The 13,258-nt window shown below is 42.1% G+C and overlaps 2 protein-coding genes across 2 annotated transcripts in view; both read right to left on the reverse strand.

Annotated features, from left to right (window-relative positions):
• Positions 1-1,688: 1,688 nt before the first annotated feature.
• LPCAT2 (lysophosphatidylcholine acyltransferase 2) overlaps positions 1,689-13,258 on the reverse strand; it is a 33,765-nt gene continuing 22,195 nt past the window's right edge. The window contains exons 11-14 of the mRNA XM_064519507.1: positions 12,565-12,718; positions 5,510-5,608; positions 3,599-3,740; positions 1,689-3,336 (exon numbers count right to left, since the gene is read on the reverse strand). Of these exons, the coding sequence (XP_064375577.1) occupies positions 3,089-3,336; positions 3,599-3,740; positions 5,510-5,608; positions 12,565-12,718 (643 nt within the window). The 3' untranslated portion in view covers positions 1,689-3,088. The remainder of the gene's footprint in view (positions 3,337-3,598; positions 3,741-5,509; positions 5,609-12,564; positions 12,719-13,258) is intronic.
• CAPNS2 (calpain small subunit 2) lies at positions 9,819-11,163 on the reverse strand. Its single transcript, XM_026102069.2, has one exon. It carries the CDS (start codon positions 11,001-11,003, stop codon positions 10,257-10,259), a length of 747 nt encoding a protein of 248 aa, XP_025957854.1. The 5' UTR covers positions 11,004-11,163; the 3' UTR covers positions 9,819-10,256.

The following is a 13,258-nucleotide window of genomic DNA, read 5'->3' on the forward strand; positions in this document are numbered from 1 at the left end:
TTAGGCCGGCGGACACCCTATTGATTCACCTTCCGTAAACAAGTTAATCAGGATTTACAATATTAGCATCTTCCTTGTTCCAGGGTGGACAAGGAAGGTCGAGTTTTCTAGATGACCAGCCATTACCTTTCATGTACTCAGAAACTGGAACCTAGCTTTTAAAAACTGTAAATGAGGTTTATTCATAGTGATAGTACACACTAGAATCATAGTTGTTGGAGAACTGGTAAAACAGCAGCCGATGGCCTCTGTTCTTGAGAATTAGTTGTGCTTTGCTCTTGCGCTGACCAGGCTGTTGGCCTAGTCGCGTACCCTTGTCACCCGTGTTCACTTAAGACTGCTGGAGTTTCTGTACACATAACGGTGTCTTAGTTTGCTATCTGAGAAGGATTTATCATCCAATTGATATTTTAACAGGGCAGAGTACTGATTACATAAATGGTGTGTCCTGTGGTGACATGGGACCAAAGGTGTTTCCAGCTGTAACGTGTGGGATTCAAAACTCTCCTGAAGCAGGCCTTGGGCTTGGGGACTTGTGCCTGCAGACGTCCCGGGCAGGCAGGCAGGGCTCTGAGGAGCAGGAAGGTGTCATCCCTCGGTGCTCGACTGAGAGCCGTTTTCTGTTCAGTGTTTTTAACCTTCTCCTCCTGTTTAGTTCCTGCTCTGCCCCTTAATGTAATGCCCGTTTACTGCAGACTGCTTTTAGTTTGCTCTTTATAAAAGCTCCCCGAGGCACAATGATGGCTAGAAATTAATGTATTCCTTTCCCGCACATCAAGCAGACGTGTGTATATTGAGTTAGTGTCTCTTAATGTTTAGCTGATTTCTCTTCAGAGCATAGTTGAGTCACTGCTACATACCAAACCCATTTGTGGCCTTTCTCACTTAATAGTATTAGGATATGTAGATTTATATATGCAGTCTTTCTTGCTTTAATTGCTTCTATTTGCCCATTTGCGTGACTTGAAGGTTTTTATAAAACCCCTAGCCCTACGCACACTCCTCTATTAGAGGGCATAGTGTTGAATGCTGTTGGATGCACCAGGAACATGGAGGAGGCACCTTTGGCATTTAAAGACCTGACATGGTTGTTTTTGTCATCTTTGTCCACCCATCTTTATTTTAACTTGTTGGAACAGAAACCTTTTTTTGAAAAGGTTACTGCCAAGGACTTTGGTTACTATGCCAGGCAAAGGCCTCCTTGCCAGGGAATTAACATGTATTTCACCTAACTGTACAGCCAAGTTAGGGTAACCCCAGCTTCTCCTTTTCCAAAGGGAGAGAAAACCCTCTCCTAATGTTCATGCTACAAAAAGCCACAATTGTTACTTCTCAGCTGTGGTTAGAGTCACTCATTTTGCCTGTAAACGATGATGCCTCATTTCCCATCCGAGAGCAGAGATCCTCTCTCCAGATATCTGCAGAACTTCTTTGTATCATATTCCCTCTTGCTTGAAGTAGTCAGCAGAAATAACTCTTTGGTGCTGAACTTTTTGGAAGAGCATCGACTCTGTCCTTTGGCTTTTCTAGCCTTACCATTGAGAAAAACACCGATCACACTCAGAACTAAGAATACGCGCCCCAAGTCGCACTGCGCTTATCCAGGTAATACAGCAGAAGGGTGATTTCCTGGAAATCTCCCCAGCACTTTGAGGTACACGGAGTACCCTGCCCACTGTGCTAAGTAGACTATGTTGTTCTAGTAAGTTTTTTAAAAATATATGTTTATTTTAAGCACATGAAACATCAGGATAGGCACAATAATAAACACAGGATATATTAAGCATGGCAATGCGCTTGCAACCAGACAATGCAGTAATTCAAAGGCCAGAGTCACTTCTGAAAACCAGCTGGAAATTGGTTCTTTTTGGTACCAGACATTCTAGACTTTGCTCATCTCAGTTTTAATTTGAAAACACCCTGTCATCCTACCCCTCCCAAGTCTTTATTTAAGAAGTTACTTGCATAAATACCTAATATTTAAAAATACTGTATAAAGTGCATTCAGATGAAGGACAGAGAAAGGTAAAGGTCAATATCCAGTGCGCTAGAGAGGACTGAGGCAAAACACACTCAAATCATTGACTGAAATGAGCCTTTTTTGAATCAGACCCTAAGAACACATTGAGTAATGGCACAGTAATGCAAATATGGTTCCTAGGAGACCATTTTAGAGTAGATATTAACTACTAGAACTATGGCTTGACAGCATATATAACTTTTACGTTTTCCAGAGCAAGGTCACATTCCTCTGTTGATAACTGCTAGAATAAAAATCTGCTGAAGTTTGTAATGTTACTCCTAATGTGGTCCTAACCAGTTGTTATTGTAAACAACATTCTATTTATTTTGAAACCATGCATTAATTCTTGGGTCTTATTGTCTGCATTTTCCTGTAGAAACTGTGAGCTACGCTGGAATTCCAATTAGTTTTTGTTGTTAGAAACAGAGCCATTTCCATATTTAACTGTCCTTCGAGCCTAAAGCCATTGCTGTGAACATCAGTGAATCAGCATGTCCTGTTCAGAAGCCTAGGCTTTTTAGTTCACAAGCAGTTAAGGGAAATCTTAGGACAGCTAAAAGAAAATACCAGCTTCAACTCTCAGCTTCCTGTAAGCTCATTTCTGTCTCCCTGAAGCTTCAGAAAGGCTCCCAGTATTTGCAAATTAAAACACAGGTATTTTTTTCCCTTAAGACATTTTAGGGACTTAAGAGGAACTGAGCAGCACCAAAAATTCCACGCGGTTTTACCCAAGGGGACTCCTCAGTCTCTATTCTGACGCGTGACTTGAGTGCTGAAGCCTGTTACCCTTCTTACCACAGCCGTTACTTTGGTGGAAGCATGAATTGGAGGACAGTGAGCAACGTGCCGAGTTGTGCAATGCTAACATCAGGGATAGAATAGTTACAGTGTTACTTCCCTTAGATTAATACAGGAATAATTCCTCTTCAACCTGATATGAAAGTACACAAAACTAAACAATTTTTTGAATTGTAACTTTCACCTGAATTTTATACAAATTGTGCTTACGAATAGCTGGGCAAAAACATTCCTGTAGAATTCAAGAACTAAATTCGTTGACTGTTCTCAGTCATCCTTTTTGTCCGAGGTACTAGAGTTGTCTTCTTCATTGCCTTCAGGATGGACTTTATTTCTTGCAGTTGGTGTTGTTTCTGAGCCTGGGACTGTACTCTTTCTAACTGGAGTGTGTTTGGCTTCAGGTGACTGAATGTCATCTTCCTCTGACATATGTAACTGGTATCTCTGTAGCTCTAGGTATGTAGTAAACAACTTGGCATATTCTGGGTGCTTGAACGCAAAGTCCTTAAACTCATCTGAAAAACATAAAAACCCACAGATACTATAATGCAACAATAGACTCAAAGAAAGTGTTGGTGCCTGCTTCCTAATGAAGCCAATCTCCAGTTACTTTTTTCTGAAGCATCTTGGGCAGATCACACAAAGTATCTAGGTCTGTGCTTCAACAGTTTTCCCCAGCCACAGGGTATGAGAACCATGGGACGTTTTCAGGGAGAAAACAGGTAGGAAACCGTCGCCGTCAAGATGGCTATCAGAGTGCAGTGGGATGTAACTTACCATAGGAGAGCCTTCCAGTTTCATCTGCATCTATTTCTTTAAAGAGTTTAGAAACATCAAGATCGGGCACCCCTAGAGCTGACTGAATGATACAAGCAAACTCATCTTCTGTTATAGTGCCATCATCGTCCATGTCAAAGAGCTGGAAAAAATGTACGTGTAGAAATATGTTAGTATCAGTTTGCCTGTGAACCTTCTGTGCAAACTGGCCACCCATGCTAGGTTTCTGTTACTCAGGAGGGGGATTTGCAAACACCCCCTGGGATTTGAAGAGACTGGTGCCATCTCAGCTGCTTTCTTTTGTCAGAGATGTTATGAATTTTCTCTGGATTGAAGTCTAACAGTTATTTATGTGATATAATTGGGATCAGGATATTCTGTACTGTGACAAGCATGCAGCAAACTTTTTGAAAATCACATTAGCTCACTATAAAATGAAGCCTACAGGCGTACGTTAATTGTCACCATGAGCTATACTGAGGGTCTACTTCAGCCTCTCTCTGTTGGAACATCTTAGGTTCTAGTCTTCATTTGCCCTACCTTTACAGCACTTGTGCCATCAGATAAACTTGCCATGGTTTATGCTACAATATTATGCATTCTGACACAAAATATATAACCTTTATTATATGGGATCTATCACCTACTCCAGCATTACTGTAATTAAGAAGGACTTTTGGTGACTGGCATGCAGGCAGCAGATGTATACTGATCACCCCGACAGTGAGCAACTGCTGTGAGTCATCTCCTTGAGGAACACAAGGGATGGACGGCAGGAATCCTTAAGTACTTGCTACAGGCAAACAGACCCATTGTGAGGGAAAGTACATTTAGTGGCAAAGAAAACAAAGTTGCAGAAGAAAACCCCTAGCTCTATTTCAGAGGAACATAGGCTTTTACCAGCTGAACCAGTCATTTCCCACTGGGGTTGGGAATTATGACAAATTACCCATTTCACAGTCAGTGCAACTGTTAAGATACTGAAGGGTATAGTCCAGAAAACAGAGCAGTGAAACAGCAAAGATAGCTGCTAGGCTTACTTCTTCCTAGGAATCTGTAGTGATAAAACATCCCTGAGAAAACACGAATCACCTTTTGTCTGAACAGCTGTAGCACTTATCTGTAAAGCAGCCAGTGGATATAATGGATTCACATAAAAATACTGGTATTTGCTGAATGAGTATCAGTACTAAAAAGGATCCAATTAAAGACTAACATGACCCGTATCTTATTACACTGTTCAAGGAATGCATAAGAAGGCAGCAGTGGGTAAAACAGCTGAATCGGTGTCAAAGATCCACTTAAGAAAAAAAAATCATTTGGGCACTTTCCTGCTCAGGGATTCACAACCTGGGCATGCCTTGTCACATGCTGCCCCTTTGCACCTGGGATTTGGAAGGTGCTATCATACCACTTCTTGTCTGCCTGCACTATCGGGACACCATAGGACAGCCCGACAGATTATCTTAGGCGCAGCCCAATTTTGGATGTGCCTGTCCTGAAAAGCCCTTCTTGATATCCCCCCCTGTCTTTGCTGCTAACAAGAGTGACTCTGCTGAGCGCTGGAGCCACAGAGGACACTGCTCCCTCTATTGTCTGCTTGCCACACTGAAGACTCACGGCACAAAAAAACCTCAGGGAAAAAACTGCAAGTGCTGCTGAATCATTTTTGAAGGTAGCCTGCCAAGTTACATATTCATTAGTGCCTTCACATGGCTTTTGAAACCCTTTCTATGAAGCTGATGCCTACAATTCTCCCCTCCCCTTCACACTCTAAATGTCAATTGGTTTAAGAGTATTACTCACATTTGCATAACAGATTGAAGCTATAAACGTATGATTTGAAAGCTAACAGATTTACAGTCAGTCTTGATTTGTCAGGTTTGTAGCTTTACAGTAAATTGAACTTACCTTAAATGCCATCCGAATAGTCTCTTCTGTGTTGGCTGGGTTACAAAGAATAGACAAACCAATCACGTACTCTCGGAAGTCGATAGTGCCATCTCCATTCTGTAACCAAAACACATATGGCAAGAGTTAATAGTTAATACTGCAGATCACTTTAAAAGCTGTTGTATAAATCAACTATACAATATGTACTAAGACAATTTACAACACTGTAGGTTTTCTTCTAAGAAAAAAAATACTAACAGCTCTTTAAATATATTTAATACTAGAGATGAAGTAGTAATATGTATTTTTAACATATAAAAATGGGAAATGAATTTCTATCTTACAAACACCAAAAAAAGATTTATAACAACTTACAAGTTCTACTTTAGCATATGACCTTCAAGAGGCCACTGACAGGAAGAACTGGAATACCTCTGCTTAAGGTAAACGTAACAGTTCATGTCGCACTGGCACTTGCTAAAGTTTGCAGACGAGTGCAACACCCTAGAACAAAAGGGCCAACAGCGAGGCTGTTGTCATGAGTTAATTCTTCCTGACAACCTTCAGCAATAAATATGTCTGAGAAAGTACAACCTGATGACAAAGTAAGTCTACATGGGCAATCTTAAGCCTTTCTTTGAAGCAAATACACTGTCCTAAATGCTATTAAAGTAAATAAGATAGTTTAGAAGCCAGAAATGCTATGAATTCATTGTAACAGCCTGTCTGATAATTGCAGTTTTGATCTGAATGAACATTTCAATGCATGAACTACAAAGCTACTTCAGCAAAGCATGTGAAGCTTTCTTTGAGGAGATGCATGATTAATTCTGTGCAAGCTGCACTGTATTGGCACATAGGGAAAAGGGCAAATACCAGTTAAAATGTATGGTTGAGACAACAGTGTTCTGTGACCATACTGAAAGTTTCTTGAGGGTTTTGGGAAATATCCAGTCTAGGGAAGAAGCAGTATGTAAGAGCTGGGTGATGGGAGACAGAGCGGTTAAAGAAAGCGTAGCTTGAGATGTCGAGTAGTTCATAGGTTGGACCATTCACAGTAAGGGCATTCGTGAAAAACATTTTAAAGGCAAACAAATGTGTAGAGTTGCGGTTGTGTTGTACGTTTTAAGAGGAAAAAGATTTTTAAAAAGCTGGACTCCCTACGGCTGAGAACAGCCCAGAACATTTTCAGCCAAGCAAAAGAGGGGTGGTCTCCTGGGTAAATCTGCAGGGAACAGCCAGAGCTAGAGTCTATTCCTGGCTCTCCCGCCAACTTCCAGCGTCCACTTGAGCACAGCAGTCTTAACCTTTCTGTTCGGGGTCTTCTGCTGCTGAACGTGCAGCTCCCCGGTGAAGCGCCGCGAAAGCCCTGCCTGCGGTGCAGCAGGGATTCCTGGTACTGAATGCAAATCCTGAGAAAGTCCTCAATTAACAACACGTGTAACGTGTAACAGTGTATTCAGTACTTACTTTTCTTCATCAAACTATATATTGGGCAGGATTTGAAACTGCTAAGACTGAAGTTTACTTAGCCTTCAAAACCAGTTCAGCACTGGTTTGCACAGACAACTTTTTCTTTGTATTGAGGATCCAAGCAATCTTTTTTGAAGACATGCAACATTTGAACATTTTAAAGACTTGTGGATTTTAAGGAAACTTTTTTAGCAAAAATATGAATAATCTGCAAGTTACTTTGCTGTGCGTCTAACCGGAGGTGATTTCTGACAGTTTTTTAACCATTAGAAGGAAAGGGCAATCTTCTCCCATAAATACTGTCCTATTTCCAAGTCTGTGCTCTCACCGTGCAGCAGGGTTTGCCTTAAATCACCTTACGCCTTACATCATAGTTCTCATAACAATAATAGAGTTAACTTTGAAATGTATCATTATAAACTTTAACTGTTAAAACAACTGAAATGAGAGTGAACAATTGTTCAGAGGTCCTTGGAATATTATTTTTGGACAGTTATACAGATTATATTCTTAGCAAAGGATTGTTTGATTCCATTAGAATTTACTGTTTTCATTGCTGTAGTTTCATTGTACACACGAATACTAACGAGGTTTGAAATGCAGTATCACTTTTTACATTTATTTTTTAAGTTAAGAATATGTGTCACCGGAAGAGAATTGGGCCATAAACTTTAAATAAAATAGTCTCATTCAAAAACACCTTCTGAAGTCAGTTAACACAGCCTTGGCTATACGTAGAAAAATGGCAAAAGTTAATAAGGGCCATGTTACCTCCATTAAAGTGTTAACACCCAATAATCAAAATTCAGTGCAGTCTGATGCACAGGACTCCAGACATCTGACTATGAAATAAAGTTCCTACACTTGCATGATCATGTTGTGACTAGCCATGGTAAACCCAAGGATGCTGGCTAACTTCCAAAGGCACTGGCATTTTGGTTAGGAAGGAATGATAGGGTTGTGGCCTGGAAAAAAGATGTGAGTTAAACTGAAAATGCAGGAAAAGACAGTCAGCGACTGTGTAGCACCACTGCAAAAGAGCATGCGCTAGTCTCTCTGCGCATACCTAGCCGTGTTTGCAGCCCACATACTCAAAGATATTTTAAGGAAGCAACATGTGAGCTGAGCTCCGATTCTCTAAATAGCAAAGGAGAACATAAATATTTATATATTTGTATTTATGTTAAATAAAATAACCAAAACATAGTGTAACATCAACAGCCTTTGTTTTCTTAAAGGAAACTAGTTTTCTGCTACTGTTTTCCCTAGAGTATGTTATGATAACTACGGTCTTGTTGTTGTTGTTTTTATGTGTAATACAGTAAATCTTACACTTTGGGGACAGGAAATTTTCCACCTTGTAGAGCTGCACAAGAAGATGAGGGCTAGACAATCAGCTCTGTGCAGCTGGCAAAGCCCTAAGCAAGACACACACAGTCAGTGAAGGTTAAAGTGCTGCTGCCCCCACATTTATTCTCACTGCATTGTACAATGCCATTGTACAATGCCCCTGAGCCACTTGCAGGGCTACACAGAGCAGCTCCAGCTGGACCATCTGGAGAGGGACTTCAGTTGCACCTCTCACTTTCATAGCCAGGCTCCTCAGATGGAAGGGTGCTGCTCTTTCAAACAACCGCCTGTTGCTACATGCACGTTGTAACTTGTCAGAAGGGGAAATTCTGAAACAGACCTGGCAGGATGGGGCTTACCTGGAGATGCTGCACTTTCCCTCATGCTCCCTCTTCTACCACCCACCGAGCCAAAATGCCCACGTGGATAACTGTGGTTTTCAGTTGCATAACTTGGATGGGTGGCGAATGCCATTAGGCAGGAATTAACCTCTTTCATCACGGTTTGAGCCAATACATGTATTTTTTTCTGTCACTCAGCTTCTTACAAAACATAGGGCAGGAGGAAGAAAATCTGAAAAGTTTTAAAGTACTTTTTCCTAAGTTGTAAGTAAAAGGCCTTTGCAAGTTTTCAGCAATTTGGAGAATACCATTCACCAAGTCTAACTGCAAGATTTAAAAATCAAAGCTACGGAAAGTTAGAAACAAAACATAACCACAGTAGCCCATTAGCATTCAGATGCCCCGCAGGTATTGCTTGGCATGTCTGTCCGGCACTGATGCCTCCCTGGGGAGGAGCGGGGGGATGTGGGTTCCTCTATCTGCGCACACAACGCACACAACGCTGCTCCGCTCCTCTTTTCACATTCCATTCAGCTAGCACACACCCAGGACAATTTTCTTTTAAAGCAGCAGAGCCCTGCTGAGAAATTTCCCTTGTTTCGCTGCGGTGTAAGAGCTGTTTATCATCAACTACGTAGTCCTTAATTGCAAAAAAAATGCACCTTTGACAGATCACATTACTCCTTGTTCTATTACTCAAAAATAGGCACCTTTAACGAACACAACTGCAGTAACGAGCTCAAGTGGGACGCCGTGCCCTGCTGACATTCAGCTCTGATGGCCTGAGGTTGATTTTGGCTGGCTGGCTGCTGTGTGACTGCATTATTTTAGCAAGCTTCTCTAAATATAAATTTAGTATTTTAAGTGGTTTTCAGTATAACCATTCTAAGGCTTCAAGGAAAGAGAGGAAAGACTAGTTAACAGAGGTGTAGGAAGGGGGAAAAAGGTTGTGAAAGGAGCCTTATGTAAGTTTTCAGTTTTGTCCTCCTGGCCAGCAGGTAGGACCGATGATACTACTCATTCATGTTTTGCTTGAGCAGAAAAGCATGAAAAAGCAGAAGTAGGAAGGAAATGAAATATGATTATGTAAATTAATTGATCATTATAGTCATTGCAACTCGGATGTTTTTCCCCTTATCAGAAATAACCACACAACTTAGGAATCCATTCAACTCTCTTTACTAGTGACTGCCTTCCAGGCAAGCAGAGCTTTATTCCAGCTTAGTGAATGCTGACAAAATGGAGCAGTAATGTCACAGAACCCCAAACCTACAGCTTTTTATAAAGAGTTATACTTGCATTCGAGCCACTCTCCTTAAAGAAAAAACTAAGCTATGATCCTTCAACATTCTCTCATTTCAGAGTCTAGAGACAGTTTTCTGATACAAACGTACACTTCTGTACAGCTGAGACAAGCTACGTAAACCCTTCAGTGAAGGAGACTAACGCACACACAGCAGGAATCATAGCACTCTAAGCTAAGCCAGGTACCTCTAGCAACATCTGCCTTAGAACAAGGGAAGGGCTACAGTTCAGCAATACAGGACTGTAGTCTTCCCTGTAAATCTTCCCGATGGAGCATATCCTTCTCTGCTGTGCTCTCATGAATACATGGTCAGCTGCAGCCAGTCTTGGATGGTCATGCTGATCTGTCCGTCGCCATCGTGGTCTAGGGACTTGAAGGCACGGAACATGCCGTCCAGTCGCACCAAGCAGCTAATGAAGTTGTTGAAATCCATGCTGCCGGTCTCGTCGGCATACCTGCGAGTGACCATCTGGCAGAGCTGCTCGCTCAGCTGGAACCCGGCAGCCTTCAGGGCCTCAGGAAGCTGTGCTCTCCCGATGGCGCCCGACTGATCAACATCGTACTGCTTGTACACACACTGCCATTTCTTGATGTTCTTCCACAGATACTTAAACTCTTCAAAGCCCAGTTTGCCGGTTGTATCACTGTCCATGATGGCTACCATGCTACGGCACGTATCTAAGCTGAAGCCATCTGTCTTCAGGTCTTGATGTCTGGAAACCACTCTGTTCAGGATGTGCATTAGCTCCGTGGCACACACTTCCATGTCATCTCCAGCCAGCTGGACAAAAAGGCGATGAAACTGTCTAACCTCCTCGCTCTCGTAAGCTTCCACATTCGTAAAATGGCCGCGAGGAGGTGGAGGCGGCTCTGGAGTATACTGAGCTGCTGCTTCACTTATCAGATTAACGAGACCTCCAACAAGTCCTCCAACATTGCCTCCTTGCCCGCCTCCTGTCAGGAGCCCCCCGAGGCCGCGCAGGAGGTCCCCTCCACGGCCACTGCTGCTTCCTCCGCTCAGCAAAGCTTTAGCAAGGAACATCGTGAAGATTTTTTGAAGGGAGTTAGGCAGATCCGATTCTTCGGTAACTCTCCAGAGCCGTACTGTGTCTGAGCTGGGTGTGAGCAAAATGCAGCTTATCTGCGTGCCTCGAATTCACCGTGTCTGTGCATGTCTCTAGCTGTCAGAGATCTCTCAGATCTCGGTAGTTTCCACCAATGGCTGAGGAGTTATAAAGGAACTTCCCTCTGTGCTTTTGTTTCTTCCTTCTTCCCTGCTTTATATGATTTGATAAATCTTTTTAGGAAAAAAAAATCAACAAGGCTCAAAGCTGCAGAGCAGAAGCCTCAAAATATATCTGCTCATAACTGAAGCAGTTTGAAAAGAGCCCGGTCACAATAGTGTGACTATTCCTCAGTTAAGCTGCTCTCCTCAAAGATGAATACCGAGCAAGCTTACTGGAGTCTGGTCTGTTCCTGCAGTCCTTTGTGCCTTCAACTTTTTAGTGATTTCAGCATTATGCTGCTAATTCTAGTCACCAAAGCATTTGTGCCAGACAGAGGAAGCGAAAGGTGGTTGTTATGGTTGCCACACCATACTTCTGTTGTATCCATACTGAGACTACATGTCTGTAGGAGCCAATGGCCAATGTGGAGAGACAAGAATGAAGACAAGACAAGACAAGTACCTTGTCTGCACGCCTTCAGTGCATTTAGCAAATATGGAAATACATCTGATCCATTTTGGTTTTAGAACTTACAAATCCTTTATACCTGGAAAAAATCCTGGAACAGTTTTAATCAGCATGTACACCACAGTGCCCTCCAAAGACTACGTATACTGTGAAAATAAGCTTGATCAGGAAGAAAGATGCTGAGCTGGCAGAGCTCCTAAGATAAGAAACAAACTCCAGTTCATAAACACTTGCAGTACAACATGCTGCTTGCATGGTGGCCCAGGTTGGATGCCTAGGAGATGAATTCCAGGCTATGCTCTAGTCTTTGAGGCTTCTTGTGCAGTTGGAGGGGCTCATGCACAGGGCAATTTATCCCACCTTCAGAGACAGGTCTAAAATGGGAGAGTTCACCACTGACTGTGGAGGAGAGCCTAAGTGATCAGATTAGCGTAGGCATATGCCTTTTTAATGGCTGGAGACAGGCAAAATGAATGCTTATAGCATCTAATAGCAGGCCTGCAAACACAGCAGGAACATATTCTCTAGTTAGTACAATCTGTCTGAAATTACATACTTGCAACAGCAACAGTTAATTATTAAGCTGTCAGAGTGCAAATGAGCTCGAAATTTGGGTAGGCAAAAGAAAACATTCAGCAAGTAGCAGCATGGAGATTATCATTTGATGGTGGTGCAACAACTTGTTCTGAGAGATGGCTGTCATCTCACAAACAACAAACTGACAGACCTTTTCCCTTTGAAACATAAAAAAGGTAACTATAAAGGTCACCTATCTTGCCTACAGGAATTACTAACCAAGAAGCATTTACTAAGCTGGACATAATGACTCTAAATATCCTTTTGGGATGTGATTCTTAACAAAACATTGCCAACAAGATTTCCAGTCAGTTAAACAGGCTAAATACTCACCCTGTCGAAGAGTAGAAACAGCTCTTTGAGGACATCAGAAATAGGCAGCTTCAAGTACTCTGCAAACTCCTCAATTCCAATTCTTCCCCCTTTGGAGGCACTTGCAATAGCAGCAAAGTTATCCAGCTGCTCTCTGACGTGATTCCATTTTAGGCTATGCAAACACGAGGGAGAGGAGATATTTCTATATGCCAGATCTTGGACAGACAGAATTTCAGTAGGAGTTATTACAGTGTTCAGAGACAAAAAATAGCCGAACAGAGCACGTGTGTTAGAAATGTGGTACTTCCAAGCTGGTATTTTGTATGACATCAGCAATTAAGGACTGCCCCCTGCCACGGTTATTAATATTAAAAGCAGGCAAGTTCTGTGCTTTGGTAAATCCAAACTCCTTAGAGTTACTTCCAAAACCTAGCATCCTCTTTCCAGTGACTAGACTAGTCTAGCAAAGAGCTTTTCATTGCCACAGATTGAGGTGCAGTGTTATTTTGCTGTATCATGCCATACTGTGAATATTTCCTGAAAAGATGGGAATGTGTCTTAAAGCCATAGCTAGCTCTCTACCCAAACACGGATATTGCTTCAGCCTGGGAAATATCTGATCCCTTTGCAGGAATGCAGCACTGCATCCTGGTAAGAATAAGTAGGATGGAACTACTGAAGATATTTCCAGAGAGCGCTGGATAAATGGATG

This window comes from Dromaius novaehollandiae, chromosome 13 (assembly GCF_036370855.1).
Source record: "Dromaius novaehollandiae isolate bDroNov1 chromosome 13, bDroNov1.hap1, whole genome shotgun sequence".
NCBI lineage: Eukaryota > Metazoa > Chordata > Aves > Casuariiformes > Dromaiidae > Dromaius > Dromaius novaehollandiae.

Coding starts and splice junctions, on each gene's coding strand:
- CAPNS2 (XM_026102069.2), bottom strand. CDS start 11,003: ATGTTCCTTGCTAAAGCTTTGCTGAGCGGAGGAAGCAGCAGTGGCCGT.